Below are 19,550 nucleotides of genomic sequence, written 5' to 3'. Positions count from 1 at the left end.
TGTAAACTAGATCATGTTTCCAATTTCTGTGTTAAAGCTATTGCAAGAATATATCAAACCGCTAGTTGTGGGGGGTCCCTTTCCTGAAGAGAAAAGGACTCTTAAAAAAATTTGTTTAACCCATTTTCGTTGGAAGCTTGCTCAACTTAAGAGTGAATGAGAGCCCCTTTCTTCGTTTACACTGCCATGACGAAAATTACCTTAACTGCTACAATATCTGATACCGCCATGTTACTAATTATTTAAAAAAATACACTTACTACAAACACAAACTGAAACTATATATGTTAACAGGTCGCTGCAACCCTAAACTGAATTTTGGGAGGGTAAAAAAGGAGATTTTAAGAAAGACTAATCACAAAATCTGCACTTGAAAACGTACAAGTTTATGAATCCTGTCCATCAATATCTGTAGATGACATCATGGCGTCTGTCAAGCTGAATTCTATATTTCACTGTTTTTATAAGATTACTGTTGAATTTTTGCTATCTCAGGCTCTCTGTCTGCTTCCAACCATTTAATTTCTTATATAGAGCTAATTTTACCTGGATTAACTGCATGTTTTGCTATAAAATCACCAAAATGTCCGCAGCAAACTGACGTAGTTGCAGCTCAGATAGTCGTAAGTTCTAGAATGATCATTCTCGCGCCTTGATACCATAGTGTCAGAAAATAGTTCAATCAGAACAAAGGGTTTTGGCGATGAAAAATTATAAAACGAAAAGAAAATGGTAAAAACTGGATAAAACCGGATCTTGGGAGGATATAGGTATCTCAGAGGGACAAAGGGGGTTTAAATTATTTTGCCAAAAATCAGATTGGTGGTTAATTCCGAGAATTTCTACCCAATAACAGGCCTATGTTTTTGTATAGCATTAAGATGATGGTTTCAATATTTGTCCATTTGAAATACCCATATACAAGATATTAGCATGTAATAATGTACAAATAAAGATATTATTCCCCCAAAATATAATCTCTCGAAATTATTCCAAGCTTCCGCATTAATTTTCAGTTGAATAATAATCAAATGAATATATTATATAAATCGAAAATATATTTTGAAAAAATTGCATGGTACAGTACGTGCAAAAAATAGTGGACCCCTCCCAACAAAAATTTCATTACACAAATGTAATGTTACATTAGAAGCTAATAATAATTTATTGACAAAATTACGAGTTAAATTCTAAGACCGAGTCAGTTGTGTGAATTCTCACATAGTGCAGACAGCAATCGAACCAACGAGGTCGGACTAATTAATTGTTATTGTCTCTCGTAACAAATCAATTAATTTTCCTCTTCTGTCTATCGTTTCTCGTGGTGTATTGGATATCAAGGTACTCTGGAGATCTTGAGGACCACGGATCGGTTCCCACTTACGGCGTACCATTTTTTGTTTCCTGAGCACAAGTAGAAAAGATAAAACAAAATAAAAAAGCTGTAGCATCACACGAAATCTGGAGTTCCCTTGAACCAAAGTTAAGGGTCGTTACATGACTTCTTTAAAGAGACAATAAAATAGTAGAAGGATGTGTTATCTCTGTCTATAAATCCAGGTATAAATGAAAGAAGAAAGCAGAATGGCTATGTTGTGGAGGATTACGCTAACTCTGAATAAAGAGAGGAATAAAAATACGGCAATACATTACAGAAAATTAATCTCTTTAAATGTGTATGAACATGAAATCTTTCCTCGCGGTTAAAAACATCAACATTCAATAAGGAAATAAACTAAAACATTTCTCTTTGAGACATTCAGGGAATAGTTACTTAACTATTAAAATATCATGAAATACCTGAATGGGGAATACGTAAAAAGTGTTTTCTATACATAAAAGAAAGAAAATAAAACAAAAGATGTAATTTAACTCTTACCAGGATATCTAGTGGAATTTCTAGTAATGAGCATAACAAAATTTACTTTGCGTGAGAGGTGTGAAAGAAACAAGATTTTTAAATTTAAAAAATTAAACGAACGAAAATTTTCATTTCCGACAACATTTGGAAGGCAATGAAATCAAACTTTACTTTAAGCTCTCCACAAATGTACTAGATATGTTTAAAAGAGAATGGAGGATGATGAAAATGTGTTATGAAAGAATTGGTGGAATATAGAATGTGAGAGTCAACGGAATATCCTTGAAACAACCCACGACACGATGTTGTCCGCCACAAACTTACATGTCGGGATCCTTGGGTAATAAGGTAAGCGCTCTATCACTGAGCCACTATGCCCTCTACGATTATCACAGAAAGGGAAAAGAAGAATAGAAGTCAGGTCGTGTTACTCATGTAGATTTTAAAACTTGGTAAAATCATTATTGTGGCATTAACATCAGACATTATTTCCTAATTTTGGCTACACATGGGAACACATTACGGATGCAGTCTATAATGATTCCAGTGTTTCATGAAATGAGCCTGAAGAATTTCCTGGTCCCAGTCCTTTTGAGGTATATTCCACCCTTGAACCATGAAAGCCCAAAGATATTCTATGGGGTAATGATCAGGAGATTTGGGAGGCCAATCTAGGCAGATCAGTTCTGGATGATCATCGAACCATTCCGTTGTCTGTCTTGATGTATAAATAGCACTAATGTCGTCTATAAAAATGAATTTATCTTGTTCCGGGAAACGTCTGTGAAAGGATGGCAGTAGCGTGTTCCGTAGTAATTGAATAAAGGTGTACTGGCCTTCCTTCCAGAATCTGGCACGAGCTCGCCAGGACCTGTAGCTGTCATATAACCCAAAATGGAGCTGAAATTCATCCAGAGTGAGGAGTTCGAACTACATACTCCATCTGATATCGTGTTTCATGTGGTTGATATGCTTACTCTTCAGTGTTGGTCGGAACAGAATCCTTTCTCATCATAGCAGTAATATGCATTGGGAGTATTCATATGCAACTGAGCCAATTTCAAACTCCTTGCCTTGTGCTCTTGTATTAAAATAGTTTTCTTTGTGGGATGTGCTTAATTGATTCCAGCAGATTTGTGTCTTTTTCAAATTGCTTCATGCCAACACTCATATCCTATTGTTTTATCCTTTAAATTGGATCGATGACGCAAGGCTGATTTCGCATTTGCAGCCTGTTGAGTAGATTTTTCTCGCGGTCTTCCACATTAACATCTTGACTTTACCCAATCCATATATTCTTGTTCTACGTAACAATTCATCCACTTACGAACTATTCGAGGAATACAACTAAGATTTCGAGCAATGTGCGACAATGCTTCACCATTTATGCGTGACCGATAATATTACCTCACTGAGCAGCGATTACTTCTACGTAGCGCCGAATTCGTGGCATGTTCTTGAATGTCTTGCTGTTTGTACGCCACAGAACCTGTCTGCACAATGAACCTGGCGGGAATATTGTCCGCAAGGTTAGGACTGTGCGTTTATTTTGCAGAAAATAAATAAATAAATAAATAATAGCACTAATTAAATATATTTTATTTTGTTATGCGCATGACATTTAGTTTATCTTCATCACTGGATAAGATGTTGGTTTAGCTTAGCAAAAACAAATTTCGCTCAAAGCTGTCCTCTGTCATGATCCCACACTAATGCAAGGCGACTATTTGTGAATATGTGGACAAGGAGTAAGGAGGAATTGGACTTCGTGATCATTCTGTACAAAGTGAAAGAATACATAATAAAAAGGTGTATTATGCTTACTGCAGCTAACTAGGAAAACCATTCATATGTAGCTGATTCAATTTGGATTAAATTTGATCAAGAAATTGGGGTTTAGACACACTGCGCAAAATATTGGGCATGCTCGTGTCGAGAGAGAAAGAACATATAAAAAACATATGTTTTTTGAGTAGAACATATAAAAAAAAAGGGCAGTGAGTTAAAGTACTCGAAAGCAGTGCTAGAAATGCATTGATGTACCGTATGAAAGTAAAAAAGTAACCGTAGCTCACATGGAGAAGTTCCACGGTGGCATGTTTGTATCTCGTTGTGGTCACTCATTATAATTTTTCCTAATAGTCACGATTGAATTACTACATAACATATTTCCACCTTTGCCGTAATGTTCATTTTTTGGATTAAGAACTCTTGAGACATGTCCTTTTAATCATTCTGATCACAAACTGGCACGTTTTTATTAATGTTTGCTGAACATAATTAAAATTACCTTAACTAATGCAAAGTATTCATGATATATGATGTTCTTAGAACACAAATTTACATGTTTTATGAATGTGTTAATAAAACTCTGCATCAGATAGAGGACATTGTAACTATGTTAAATGAATGTCGATTAAAAAAATGTCATTCTCTAAACAAAAGGATGGAAAACATATGTGTTAAAATGTTTTCCAAAAGCTAACTATGTTATGCTCAAAATTAAAACACCTTATAGGCCCTACATTTTTAAAAAAGAACACCAGGTCGAGATTTGAATACGGGTTCTCTAGGTGGTAGTCTATGCGTAAATATGAGCTACTGCATCTTACCTACTGTCAGATGTTTTACCAATCCACTTCTGACACCACTTTGCCGTACTCTGCCTTACTGTCAATTTTTTGCATGCAATCTACAAGCCAATTTCGTCTTCTTGACCAGATTTAATCAAAGTTGAACCAGCCACATATCAAAACATTATCTTTTAATTTATAATAGATTAGAATATTATGAGAAAACACGAAACCACCGATAAAACATGGAGTGTTAATTCCGAAGGAATCGGTGTTTTACAATGGTTTTACAATAGCAGGGTGGAAAAATCATGATTTTTTTTAAAAAAGCCATTTTTAAAATTTTTTATTTAAATCGATTTTTTTATTTAAATCAAATCTTTCTTCTCGCGTAATACAAATCACGAACTGAAGATAAAACATTAGGAATTAATATTAAATGTTAATTATGGCATTTAAGTGAAAGTATTAGGCTTGAATTTTGAATTGCCAGTCGTTAACTTATTTCAATCCCAAATAGAGATGCAAGGGTTCGAAAAAAAAAGTATTTTGTTTTGGAAGATGGGGGAAACTCGGTTTTTTCTGCTTCGCTTTTTTTCTTGGGAAATTTTGGGCTTTTTTCCAAATTCTGCTTTAAATTGATAAAGCAGGTTTTGTTTCGCTTTTCTACAATACAAAAACTCATTTAAGTAGTAGTGGATACAGATAATAATACAAAACCTTGAAAATAAACATGAATTTCGAAAACATACTTCAAACAATTTTAATTTTTATTATGAATCCCAAAAATTATTCCATGTATATAATAAGTTGCAGTTAAGTTTTCATATGCATTATAAGCAATATTTTTTATTGTGAGTTAAAAATACAAAAACAAGGAAAAATTGTTACATGACATACAGAATTTATTGTACTATGTGTGTGAATTCAAACAAATAACACATCGGAAAGATAATAATATATTTACTGAACAAACGCACCAACAAATTTAAGTTTCGACGCCGTAGCCTTCTCAAAAATAACATGTTCTTCTCTTTGTTCATTACGTATATCAAGTGGCTCAAGTGGTACAACGTTGGCTTCGCATTCGGGAAGTCATGGGTTCGTTTCCTGCTGCCGACCATCCTGACTGGGATTTTCCAGTGTTTCCCTCAGTCCTACCTGGCAAATGCCGGGATGGTACCTACTAAAACAGGCCCTGGCTGATACCTTCCCAAATCCTTTTCATGTTGTTGTTAGATATCCAGTATAAAATAGCCTCTGTGCTGCATCTGGTGATGGTTAAATAAATAAATAAATATCATTCCCTCGTCAATCTGTTATAGCCTATAAGTTTATTATGTCTGACTTCCGAGACTTTCATAAACATTCGTACTAGAGTAACAATGAAAAATAATTATTGTTTTATTACGATTCAATGTATTACTTTAAAAGACTGAAAAAAATGCAATCTTTGTATGGGACGCTCAAAAATCACCTAATTTGTTAATGCACTTCTTGCTTCTGCCTTTGCTATCCCTACAGAAACTTCTTTGAAATTGAACAGAAACGTTGAAAATGTATTTTCTATTCATTTATTACATACGTAATAATCTGTTACCACCTATCAGGAGTTTCGGACCTGCAAAATCGGTAAAGTCCCAAATTCTGTAATGCTCTGACTGTTCCTTAAGCTTGTTTAGAGTCAGGAAAGTACTGAATTTTCTGTTCATGGATCATATGTGTAATACTGTTCATCTGAGCGTTTGGTTTCCAAGGCTTTGGAATATATAACTACCATCATGGTTTACCCAGTCCTGAAGGTTTCTGAATTTTTAACAAGAATTCAACATGTCATTATGGAACTTTTCATTAAAAAAAGAAAGAAAAAGAAATGAAAAACTACGAAATACATTTAAGTCAAGCACAACAAACATGAGTGAGTGGTTAGCTTTTCCGCTTCTATTGGGAAATCCGGGATTCAGTCCCGCATTCGATCATTCCGAAAAAAGTTCTTAATTCCACCTGTGAATGTAGAGATAGTGCTCGTACTATGATTCCTGGCTGATTTCATTTCTTGTTTTTAAATTGTTGTTATTACAATTACCAGCAATGACGGATTTGCGAAACGAGTTAGGGTGGGGGTGTCTTTCGGACTGAAGCCTGTTCTCAGAAATTACGGAATTTCTAAAACAAACGAAATTTTAGTTATGTCTTTACTCATAAACTTCAAGCTCCCCTCAAATGAAAATCAGGCATTTTTACAAAAAAAAAAAAAAAAGAAAAAAAGAAAAGAAAAAAGAAAAAAGAAAAAGAAAAGAAAAAAACATTAATAAGAAAAAACCCTCCAAAAACCCTTTTCTAAATCCGTACTGATTAGTTGTATAAAATGGTATTCAAGGTTGCATCCGGAAGATTATTGCTACATCATTACACAGCTACAGTATAACATAAATGTCGAAGTATGCTCTGACGGATATATTGAAAAACATAAGTTTAACTATGTGCTACATACTAGAGTACTAAGTTCTAAGAAATTAAACACGAATAACTAAAAATGAAATGATCTAAAGAAGAAAAAAATGTCGATAACTCAGAAGTTAAAATAAATTTATATAGCCTCTAAAATTGCTTTCAAATACTACGTACTTAATGTTTAATTCATAAAACATGTGCTCCATCCAGCATGATGGTGAATTCTATAATTAAATATGACATTTAGGTCATGAAATCTTGTTTAACTATAGAGTATACTATAAGAAAGCTGTTTAGATAGAAAAATCATGAAAATGAAAAAAGGCAAAATTTCCGTTTTTCCCCTAAAAACGACTTTTTATGTAAAATAAAAAACATCAATTCAAAAAAGCCGGCTATTTTGCATCTCTAATCCCAAACAATGTTTCTTAAGCACTAAGGAAAAAAGTACGGCGACGTTTATCAAGATGGTACATATCTTTTCACAAAAGTTACTCGTATTTGGCAGATGCATACCTAAAAAAATGGAACTAGCCTGCGGCACGAAATACATATAAAATACGCAAATTTAGCCTAAAGTTATAAAATCTAAAATAGATTTAAGTTTCGGAGAGGGAATCGGACCCCTTTGGAACAAACAAACAGACGCGCACACAAAAGAATTTTCGTCTTAAATGTCCATGGTGATTATCTCGTCGGAATAGTTAACGATTTAAAAACCTTATATTACGAAGATAAGAAAGCAGAATTTCTCCGTTACCCGCTCAAAACGGGATTTTTCCTAATCATCCTCTGCATGAAACACTCGTTTTCATACTGTGCTGTACATACATTTGCATCTTATTGTATTATGATTATCTTCCATAATTGAAATAACACAACAGAGGCTGGATTTTACTTATTTTCACTTTAAATTAATTTATTTCTGAATTTGATTTAAACCAACGATTTTTATTTGACAAATCGTGCCTCCATGAGTAACATGAGTAAAAAACTTCTTTTCCTTTCTGAGATAAACGTACGGAGCACGGTGGCCCATTGGTAGAGCGCTCACACCTGGTTCCAAGGGTTCGTCATGTGAGTTTATAGTGGGAAACTTTTTGTCGTGGAGTTTCTCGGCGTACCCTCGTTGACTCCAAACATTCTATATTCCACCGATTCTTTCATAACACATTCTCATCATTCCCTGAATGTCTCAAAGAGAAATGTTTTAGTTTATTTCCTTATTGAATGTTGATGTTTTTAACCGCGAGAAAAGATTTCATGTTCATACACATTTAAAGAGATTAATTTTCTGTAATGTATTGCCGTATTTTTATTCCTCTCTTTATTCAGAGTTAGCGTAATCCTCCACAACATAGCCATTCTGCTTTCTTCTTTCATTTATACCTGGATTTATAGACAGAGATAACACATCCTTCTAGTACTTTATTGTCTCTTTAAAGAAGTCATGTAACGACCCTTAACTTTGGTTCAAGGGAACTCCAGATTTCGTGTGATGCTACAGCTTTTTTTATTTTGTTTTATCTTTTCTACTTGTGCTCAGGAAACAAAAAATGGTACGCCGTAAGTGGGAACCGATCCGTGGTCCTCAAGATCTCCAGAGTACCTTGATATCCAATACACCACGAGAAACGATAGACAGAAGAGGAAAATTAATTGATTTGTTACGAGAGACATAATCACAATAGTCCGGCCTCGTTGGTTCGATTGCTGTCTACACTATGTGAGAATTCACACAATTGATTCGGTCTTAGAATTTAACTCGTAATTTTGTCAATAAATTATTATTAGCTTTAACGCTTCGTACATAGTTCATAAAGCATTAAAGGAACGACCAATTTACAAATAGTGATCTAAATTACAACCCATGTCACAAGAACTATTATATTCAATATGTTACCTCATTTTCCTATGTAGAAGAAGGGCGAAACAAAACCCATTACTGATACCAGCTAACAAATATTTATTCTTCATTACTTGTTGAAATAGAAGGATAGCTCTATTTATTAATCCATAAACATAATAATATTATTACGCTCATATGTAAACCTAAGAAGCATCTTAGTATATCTCTTTTATTCCTATCAATAGCTTCGGCTATATCCCTTTTTCTTTCCTTCTTCTGTCGTTCTAAACAATGGACAGTTTTTGTCGAAACCTGAACTTGTGATTGTAAGATCTGTAGTGTGAAGCCTTGCAGATGACAACACAGTGGACATTGTTTATGAAAAGACGGGTAAATGCTTTTCACTAACTCATTGTCCTCGGTTTAGACTGTAAGAAATAAAAATATTTCTTCGCGCTAATATGCATGCCAAGGTGAAATGTTGTATTTCTACACGATTTACTTTTCTCGTATAATTGGATAATTTTATAAAAACTTCCATTGTGGTAAAGGAAACAAAACAAGTGGTTTCAGCGGAAATCGATCTGGGCATCTTATGATCTTAAATCTATGTTCTTATATATTACACCAGTAGACACTACTTGAAAGGGAAATGATACATTGAGTGCTTTGTGGAGAGAGGCAAAGTACTTTATATTAAATATTTTCCTTGTTTCGTTTTCATTTCTTTTTTTTCTCTGCTTTTCCACTGTTTTTCGTACAATACGTGAAACAACAAATACATTTTACGTTACGGTGCCCAAGAATACTGTTTTAGCTGATCAGAAAATAGGAATCTAGTGGTAAAATGAGTTTGAGGTTAGCTTTCCTTTCGGCAGCGGGGTTATATGAGACATGACATACAGCTTAACTTGGGAACCCAACCACATGAGTTCCAACAGAGAATCGAACCCGGACTGTACGCTTATCATATATTTTTGAAGGAACTCTCAGTTTTGATTAGAAACATCCTGCATATATTTTATCTTTATAAGAAAATATGTATAGAATATTAGTGTGTTTTTGTTTCCAATATTTTTGTGTAGCTGTGAGTAGTAAGCCTATCAGTTGGTCTAACTTTGTTCTGATTGACTGTTAGATATAATATGGACCTGATCAGTTGCTACGACATCATAGCAGTCAATGTCCTCTTCATTTTTACAGGCGTACGTTGACAGACGCCGTAAATTTTGAGGAGGGATGCATAGGACCACCCGTTAAATTGTAAAAATTGATTAAACAAAAAATTGTAGAGTTGTAAATATGTATTTCTAACAGTTTATTAGTTTTCCTCTGTTGATAAAAAATGTCAAAAATTCTAATTGTAAAGGATTTTGTCCTAATTGTAAAGGATTTTGTCCTAAATTGTGCCCGACGGCAGTGGGTTTTAACCTTGTTTACCTGGCACACTGTTCGTGAACTCTCCATACTTCATTTGATATATGTGGTCAGCATTAAAGGTACGATCAGTATTAAGCATGTCATTCATTCAATAATGTGTACTTTCAAAGAGTTAAATCATTTAAGGATTAGGCGAATGCAAATTATTGGAAATTAAAATTTAACATTTATTGTTTCACTTCTTACCTGAGGTCCAGCAAATGCAGGGTATCCTTTAGACATCAGACAATAAATGAAAGGAATAACTTTTTCTTGCTTTTTTAGATAGTAGATAGCGCAAACCTGAACTTTATTTCCATAACATTCGTCATTTCCATGTTGACACATGAATGTATATGTACCGTTTGGATTTTTCATATGCTGAAAAAAATATATTACAGGATAAAACATACTCGTTTGTTAACATAGTAGTAGCTACACCTTATTTTCGCAGTTCGAATAAATATAACGACACATAAAACAATATTGATAGATTATTAATTTTTGTACCAATAGCTTTACAAACAATAATGCGCACTAACAACTAATATTTCACTTACTGCAATGATATTCACCCAGAATCATTTTACTTGGGTGAATACCAAGTAAAATATATCGTTAAGAAACTCACTTGGTTTTTTTATATTCTTAGTTTTTTATACTTGCCGCTTGTTGGTCTAAGGATTCATTTCCGATTTCCGATACAATATCAAATTATCAAATCTTCAATAATAATAATATTAATTCTCACAAATGTATATTTCTTCTCATCAAACGTCTGCAAACGCCTGTATGTTCCTATATTCTTAATATTGGTAACTAGCTGAAATACATTGGAGAATATGCTTATGAAAAAGCTCTCTTCTCCTTTAGCCACATTTTCGTATAAGTGTGATGATAAAAGCCTACAAGATACTATATATTTAGCCTTAAGCGTTAAATCCTCTACCCCTTATTAAAAGCTCTAATGGGGGATCATAGTGACGTGATAAAAAACAGCTTTATATATGTATTATGTTCCAAAATTCATTTTCAACGGGCTCCCCGTTCTCCTGTCATACGATCAGGAACAACAGATAACATCGATTTCAATATAGGAAAATTAATTATAGAAAGTCCCTCTTTTGCCTTTAAAAGTACAATTTTGGAAGCGCTGGGACACATGTCCGGTTAGTTTTAACGAGGAGTTTATTTACGAAGCTTTATTGTCCTAGCTTCTGGCCCTCGTCAGATACTATATTTCTCGCTCGAATTTTGATTTCCTGAAACCCCCTTAGGATATGCTTTTGAATCAGATCGATATGCTTTTGATCACGAAATTCTAGATCGGAGATAGATACTGTATTCCAAAATTAATTTGAAACTCTTCATCAGTTTTCCCACGATGCTTTGAACAACATATAACGTCGCTTTGGACGTGATGAAAACAAATATCCCGTCCCTTGCCCGGCTTAAAACGAAAATTAACAGAAACGATGAGACAAGTATTGCTATGGGCAGCTAATATTTTGGGAATGCTCATCTCTGTTACAGCTCTTTCAATTGGTATAGGTCATATCTTTCATTGCAATATCATTTTCGGAAGGTTCCCTTGTAAGTCTTCTCCAAAATCAATGCAAATGAATTGTGCTGCCATCTTTGGAGTCCTTTTAAACTATATGTTTGAGGACGTTTATATGTTTGTGGCCAATCCTTTCGACAATGAGATCTCGGAAAGTACAGGCTCTAGAAAGATGACGTTTACACTTATCGATTGCAAATTTCATGTGGATTGTCCAATTCTAATTGATTATTTAAAGAAACATGGCCACTAGTTTTTTATTACATTTTTACGGGTACACTGGAAATGTAGAAATTAAAAAAACAAAAGCATCACACCCTACGCATTATACTTTCCAACACCACATTGTTGTATATAGGGGTAGTATATGTCTCAGGCGTTTGTTTCATGGGCAAATAATAATGAAAAAGGAAGGATAACCATTTCTCTAGTCTAAGATGAATCTTTATTTTTGGAGTGTTTTGCCCAAAGAACACCATATACAGAATATAACTGACATTATATTTAATTGTGTATGTAATGTATTTGCTTATTACATACTGCGTACAAGAAGAAAGAAAACACTGGTCATACATGAATTAGAAACTCCAACCGGAAGTAGACTCAAATCTTGCAAACGGTGCGAGATACTGAGAAAAAATAATCGAAATATATCCCCTTTATGATACCCCTTGGCGTTTTTTTTTAAATCAATACGTCTTTCACTTATGTCTGTAAAGGGACATGTACAGATGTTGTGAGGAATGAGAAGGAGATTTATGTTCACATGCGAATGATGCGCTGTGTAGAGAGCGCAGGTTCAGCTAGTCTATATATTAAAATGCTAGGTTTACCGGTATATGTTTGTCACCAATCCTTTCGACAATAAGATCTCGAAAACCAGAAGTGGTAGAAACATGCCGTTTTCACTGGTCGGTTCCAAATTTTGTGTAGATTGTCCAGTTCTCATTCAAATTTTCAAAAATCGTGTCGTTATTGTTCTATTCAGCATTTTAAGAGCCGTTTTGAGCCCATAAGATTAACATTGTTGCAGGCCGAAATTACTCTGTTAGGCAACCAGTAGAGAAGTTACGTATGGCGGGTTGATGGACATCGCAGGCGTTTTGTTTATATGTGAATGGCAAAACTCATTGCATGCTCGCAACTTGAAAGGCCTCAAGAGACGCAATGAGGCGTACTCGGAAAGATATGGATTTGTTAGAAAAAAAAATACACTTGATATCGTGTTACTTCTACAAATTTGCTACAAACTCATTCCAACATCTATACATAGTAATTCACTTCCTTTGTGAGTCTCCTATCCTTTACTTGTGAGTCAATCCATCTGAACTGGTCCAAAGATAGTGAAAATAATTGCTCGACCATCTCCGAAAACTATAAAAATTTGAGTGTAACGAACCTGGTGTATGAGAAGATCAAGAAGATCAATAATACTATTCACGTTGTCGCATGTACAAGTGTTCCTGAATGGTGGCCATTTTTGTTGTCGGTGGAGTGTCAATTTTGGTATTTTCAAGCGTTTACGAAAATTGCAGTTGCTCAGGACGTACGAATTAGACGAACACCAGACAAAAATGGAAGTTTACAGGAGAAACTGAGGTGCGCGGAGAATATATATTTTTGCTTCTAAATAAATATGCAGGGTTACAAATCAATACATGAAATCACCAGAAAAATACAGAAAATTACACTTTTAAAGGGACTGTATTTTGGAATGGCATAAAGTGCGTGTTCATAAGTTTTGTGCTGAATACTATTACATGTAAAGAGTCTGCAGAAATGTCAACAGCTATGATACTATTAGCCCTGTAGATTTATGGAAGTCCGAAAATTGAAGTTTGTGATTTTGATGCATAATATCTCAGAAGGTCAAAGTTCTAAAAAAAAAAAAATAAATAAAAAATAAAATAAAATAAAATAAAATAAAATAAAATAAAATAAAATAAAATAAAATAAAATAAAATAAAAATAATAATAATAATAATAATGCTTAGGCCACAAAGTAATTCTGTATCTGAATAAACTAGAAAAAAGTAAGGACATGGTAAAGACGCGAAGAAAGCACGTGCATGACGATGGTCGGAAAAATTTAAATGTTGGGATATATTTTATGCTAGATCTCAAACACTACGCATGGTGCAGCAATTAGGCCCGCTTTTGTTTGTGTTCAGTTGTGGAAAAGCGTACAAGTGGCGGTTGTTCCATCTTTCTAGCTCCATGATCATTGCCACGTCCATATGGTGAGGGGTTAGCTCACATTGTGGAACACAAACCTCCACAAAAGCAACAGAATTTTTTGTTAGATTTATATGATAATGAAAAACGAAGGATAACCATTTCTCCAGTCTAAGATGAATCTTTATTGTTGGGAATATTTTGCCCAATGAACACCATATATCACTAACATTATAATTAATTGTGTATGTAATGTATTAGCTTATTACATAATGCATGCAAGAATAAAGAAAACACTGTTCATACATGAATTAGGAACTCCAACCGGAAGTAGGCTCAATCTTGCAAACGGTGCGAGATATTGAAATAAATATCGAAAAAATCTCCCCTTTATGGTATCCCTGGCTGATTTTATCAAGACGTCTTTTACTTATGTCTGTAAAGGAACATTTACAGATGTTGTGTGGAATGACAAGAAGATTCTTGTTCATATGTGAGTGATGCGCTGTGTAGAGAGCGCAGATTCAGCTAGTCTATATATTAAAACGCTAGGTTTATATGTTTGTATCGAATCCTTTCGACAATGAGATCTCGAAAACCAGAAGTGCTAGAAACGTACCGTTTTTGCTGGTGGATTCCAAATTTTGTGTAGAGGGTCCAGTTCTCCTCGAATATTTAAGAAAACGTGGCCATTATTTCTTTATTACATTTTTAAAGGGTACACAGCAAGAATTTAAAAAATAAAGCATCATATCCTATGAGTTATACATTTGAACTCCATATAATTGTATATATGGGCTGTATATCTCTAAGGCGTTGGTTTTATCACCAAATTATAATGAAAAACGAAGGATAACCATTTCTTCAATGTAAGATGAATATTTATTGTTTGGAGCACTTTGCTCAATGAACACCATATATCAGTCATTATAATTAATTGTGTGTCTAAGCCTAATGTATTTGCTTGTTACATGCTGCATGCAAGAAGAAACAGGAAATAGGCCCAAATCTTGCAAGCGGTGCGAGATATTAAAAAAATAATCGAAGAAATCTCCCCTTTATGGTATCCCTTTCCTATTTTTATCAAGACGTCTTTCACTTGTGTATGTAAAGAAACATGTACAGATGTTGTGAGGAATGGCAAGGAGATTCATGCTCATATGTGAATAATGAGCTGTGTAGAGAGCACAGGTTCAGCTATTTTCAATGAAAGTGTAATGACAAAACCCCTAAAGTGTTCTGTTTTCGGCATAAATAATATACCTACCTATTCTCTTAGAATATGACCTTACCACAGGAATATTGCTCGAGACAGTATTAACTTTATTACAAAATTCGCTTCACTGTTCAGCCGTTTTCTAGTGATACATCACAAAAATAGACAACGTCGTTTTGTATATGGCGGAAACAACTATATCACATAAACTGATTCTTCGTCTTCTTAAGATTGGAATTTTTAATGTCCGGGGCAATTTTGTGTTTCTTTTCAGGGGGAATTTCTTTATCCAATTTCATTGGCCTAATTTAAAGGACACGTGAAATACACGTATTGTTAACTGAAATTGAATCCCGCAACCTCCTTAGGATGCACCTTGAAGCAAAGTGACATGATAAAAGCCTAGCTCAAGGTAAATGGTAACTAGCCCTATATTCAAACTGTTCAGCCGTTTGCACTCGATGCGATCACAAACAACGGACAACATCGCTTCCAACCTAGCAAAAGGATTATATATATACGTCCCCCTCCGCCCCTACATGTTTCCCATCAACAGCATGCTTATATCTTCTGTGGTTCACCAGTAATCCCACTGGCTAGTTTTCAAATGTACAGCCTGTACAAATATATATATATATATATATATATATATATATATATACAGGGTGTACATTTGAAAACTAGCCAGTGCAATTACTGGTGAACCACAAAAGATATGAGCATGTTGTTGATGGGAAACGTGTAGGGACGGAGGGGGACGTGTGTGTATGTTATTGGCGATGCGCAAGAACCTCTCCCAACTAAAAATTTGAAATGGGAAGATATACCTTGCGATATATCAAATGAAAGGGTGTGAAAAAAGAAACAGGTTGGTAAAGGAAATATTGCAATCGTACAATTGGGTCTCCAGTAACAACAACAAAAAAATGTACATGATGTGAGTGAAAACGTTTCTTTATAGTATTAAGTGTCCCTATTGAGACTATTGTGTGGGAGACCCGGGTTCGATTCCCGGCAGGAGCTCATGTGGTTCGGATTCCACGTTAATCAGTAGGTCCACGTCTCATATAGCCTCGCTGCTGAACAGGACGTTAAACTCAAAATCAACTCAACCTATTGAGACTATGAAGCAGTATGAATGCGTAATGCGACTAACGTATCCAAATGCTCCAACAATTTCAGTAACCCATTGAGTGTCAGTGTAACTAAATAACTAAATCTAGCAAGATAACCGAAGTATGATACCACAGGCATTTTTCAGTCATTGTGTAAAGAGCTTACTTTAGTTCATAACTACTGTTGAAAATTTTCACCAATCGTCTCCGTACAATAGTACAATATATTTTCAAATTTACTCCGTACGTTTTCGAATATGTGTCTAGGGATAGAACGCCAATTGGTATTTATTTTGTTTTGGAAATCCTTCAAAATTACTCTTGGTGTCATATACACTACCAATTTAAGATGTCCCCATAGAAAAAAAAGTCGAGTGGTGAATGATCGGGTGACCTGGTGGGCCATTCAATTCTTCTTCTTCTACCTATCCACTTGTCAGTAAATTTGCGATATACCCAGTTGCGAACTATCAAAGGGTAATGAGGTGGAGCGCCATCTTGTTGGAAATGAACAAGGTGTTCATCGAACTCCAAGTGACCATCTTCATCCATACTATTTTCAAGTAACTCAGTAATTAATGGATGGATGAAGTCCTCAAGTAGATGTCACTACATGTCAGCAGTTAAATTTCCATCAAGAAACAGAGGGTCTACGATAGCGTTGCCAAACATTCCAGCCCATACATTGAGTTTTTCTGGAGTTTGCGAATGGCTTTCAACAAAAGTGGATTTTCATCTTCCCAATATCGGCAATTGCGTTTGTTGACAAACCCATCTATCTAAATAAAAAGTGTGTTCATCGGAAAAACAAATATGTTTTACTAGATTGGGCGTAATAACTCGGCCATTTCCTCACAGGATTGCACTCTCCTGTCACTGCCGTCTTCTTGTAGTTCATTGTAAAATTTGCATTTTGTAAGGATGAAATTTATAAACTTTTAACACTTTTTGCACATACCCCACGGACAATCTATTTTGCAACTTTTCGTATTGATGTTGTTGGATTAGCTATGAAGGTTCCTAGCACTTTAATTTCAGCTAGCTCGTCAACTACGCTGTTACCGCTCCGCTTGTTGTTAGCTGCCGATCCAGTCTCGTTGAATTTAGTAACTAATTGCTGGACGTACAAGTGGAACACATTTCTATCGGGATGCCTTTCATTAAAAAGTCTAGCTATTCCCCTAGCACTCCCAGTAGATCCATAAATAAAAATAATTTCCACTCTTTCCTGTAAAGTATACACCATTTTAACAACTGTTTATAATCCTACTATTTCCCACTTAAACAATCGCCATAGGTACCCCACTCCACTGTAAACAAAACAGCAATTTGGTACCATGAATGCTCCACTACACTAGGCCGCATCGAAACGGGACGACTGTCCTATGCATGTCTGTGGTAGCTCTTCTTTGTCATAACTGCTAACATTTGGCTATTTCTAATACACAATACATCTGCTTGCTGATATTACGTTTCTACAAAGTATCCAGTCCATAATGGGAACTGCAATCAAAAGGGTGTGTAAACAGTACATTTTCTGTCATTACTGGAGAACCACTCGTTCTATTTCAATATTTCCTTTATCAACCTGTTTCTTTTTTCACACCCTTTCATTTAATATGTCGCAAAGTATATATTCCCATTTGATTTTTTTTTAAAGTTGGGGGAATGGGGGCAATTTCTCTCCCATCGCCAATAATATACACATACACTCCGCACCTACACGTTTCCCATGAACAGCATACTCATATCTTTTGTGGTTCACCAGTAATCGCACTGGCTAGTTTTCAAATGTACACCCTATATATATAGTCGCTCACATTAATATTCGGTTTTTATTAGGAATTGACTAAAACAAATTGGATTTGGATAGTAAACGGTCAAGTAAACATAATTTGTAATGGAAAAGATACGTGGATACATATTGATATCTGAAAGAAAACAGTGTGCCACAAAATGCTAATCATTGCTTGGTAACAGGATGTGAAACAGATAATGGGCCGAAAATACATTCCATTAATATTCGGTTTCGATAACACCAACGGTGTTTACTCGTTTCTGTACTATGTAGAGGGCATGGTATGGAGACAAGACATGTACTGCAGATGACAGCAGAAGAGAGGTCATGGTAGAGGTTCATAAGCAACACTGAACGTTGTGAATCAAACAGGTTACATGAACTGTGGCGAATATAGGTAGGAAAGGTAAAAATACAAGCCTCCAGCAGTGGCAATTGATGATTTGTCATCATGCACACGGGCGTAAATAAGCTAAAATATTTGAATTATTACGCATCCCCAAGAGTACCGTTAGAGACATTGTAAGGATGTATAAAAATGAAAACAGAATCCATACCACAAATTGGACAGTCCAGGAAATTGTCAGATAGTGACGAACGTGCTATTCTTCGCACAATTAAAAACAACCTCAGGCTAAGTGCAGTGAGTATTGGGCATCCGTGAACTCCGAGTTAGGCAAGAACGTTATAGCAGACACAGTCAGCAGAGTGTTGAGATATTCCGTGTTTCATGGTAGGGTACCAAGTAAGAAACCGTACGTAAGTAAAGTCAATAGAAGAAAAGATTTAATTTCGCACAAGAACATGTGGGTAAGTCGGCAGACTGGTGGGAGAACGTCTAAACCAAACACCTCAAATTTACTTTCGTCCACGAACAAGACTTACCCACTTACCCCCCCCCCCCATATATATATATACACAGCGGCGTGCCGTCAAGGGGACTAAAGGACTAGGCTAGTCCCCTGGCATTTTAATTAAAGTATTCTGTGATAAATATATACCAAAGAAAACGAAAACATTGTTTGTATTTCTCTATTTTCGTAAAATAACACTATTTCAATTGTTCTGACACAACTATAGTCAGTGCCCGTGTGCTGGGTGCGACAGCGAAGTGGAGATCGGAAACACTCGGGTTTTAATCGGCTTTTCTCGGGGAAGGGAACAGGGTCCAGCCAGCTAGTCCTCATATTATGTTGTCTAAGCTCTAAGCACGGGCGTTCTGTCGTAAGCGAATTTAATGCTCGTTTGCTTTTTACAGTTAATAGTTTTAACGCTATTAAATTTGCATTATTAATCTTGACACTTGAAGAGATCTAGTGAAGTGTGAACTTTTTAGATTATCAATATATTTTGAAAATGACTCAAAGAATAAAGTATGGAAGGGGACTCGTTTGAGAAACCGAGTCCCTTGCAGCAAAGCGATGGCGCAAGCAGTGATATTACTTCAATTGGTATAGGGGACAGTAGGGGTGGGGATCGGCCGTTTCAGTCTTTTATTCTGGACCATTGGATTCCTTAATTTTCAAGAA

The 19,550-nt window shown here is 35.3% G+C and overlaps 1 protein-coding gene across 1 annotated transcript in view; it reads right to left on the bottom strand.

Annotated features, from left to right (window-relative positions):
• Positions 1 to 19,550, bottom strand: part of LOC145693381 (gamma-interferon-inducible lysosomal thiol reductase-like protein) — a 400,077-nt gene that overhangs the window by 132,533 nt on the left and 247,994 nt on the right. Inside the window, exon 3 of the mRNA XM_081769329.1 lies at positions 10,364 to 10,537. Within this exon, the coding sequence (XP_081625455.1) occupies positions 10,364 to 10,537 (174 nt within the window). The remainder of the gene's footprint in view (positions 1 to 10,363; positions 10,538 to 19,550) is intronic.

Source organism: Thermobia domestica, chromosome 8 (genome assembly GCF_964235325.1).
Source record: "Thermobia domestica chromosome 8, izTheDome1.hap1.1, whole genome shotgun sequence".
NCBI classification, from domain to species: Eukaryota; Metazoa; Arthropoda; class Insecta; order Zygentoma; family Lepismatidae; genus Thermobia; species Thermobia domestica.
Note: the sequence above shows the minus strand (reverse complement) of the source record. Positions and strands in the feature narration are given on the sequence as shown.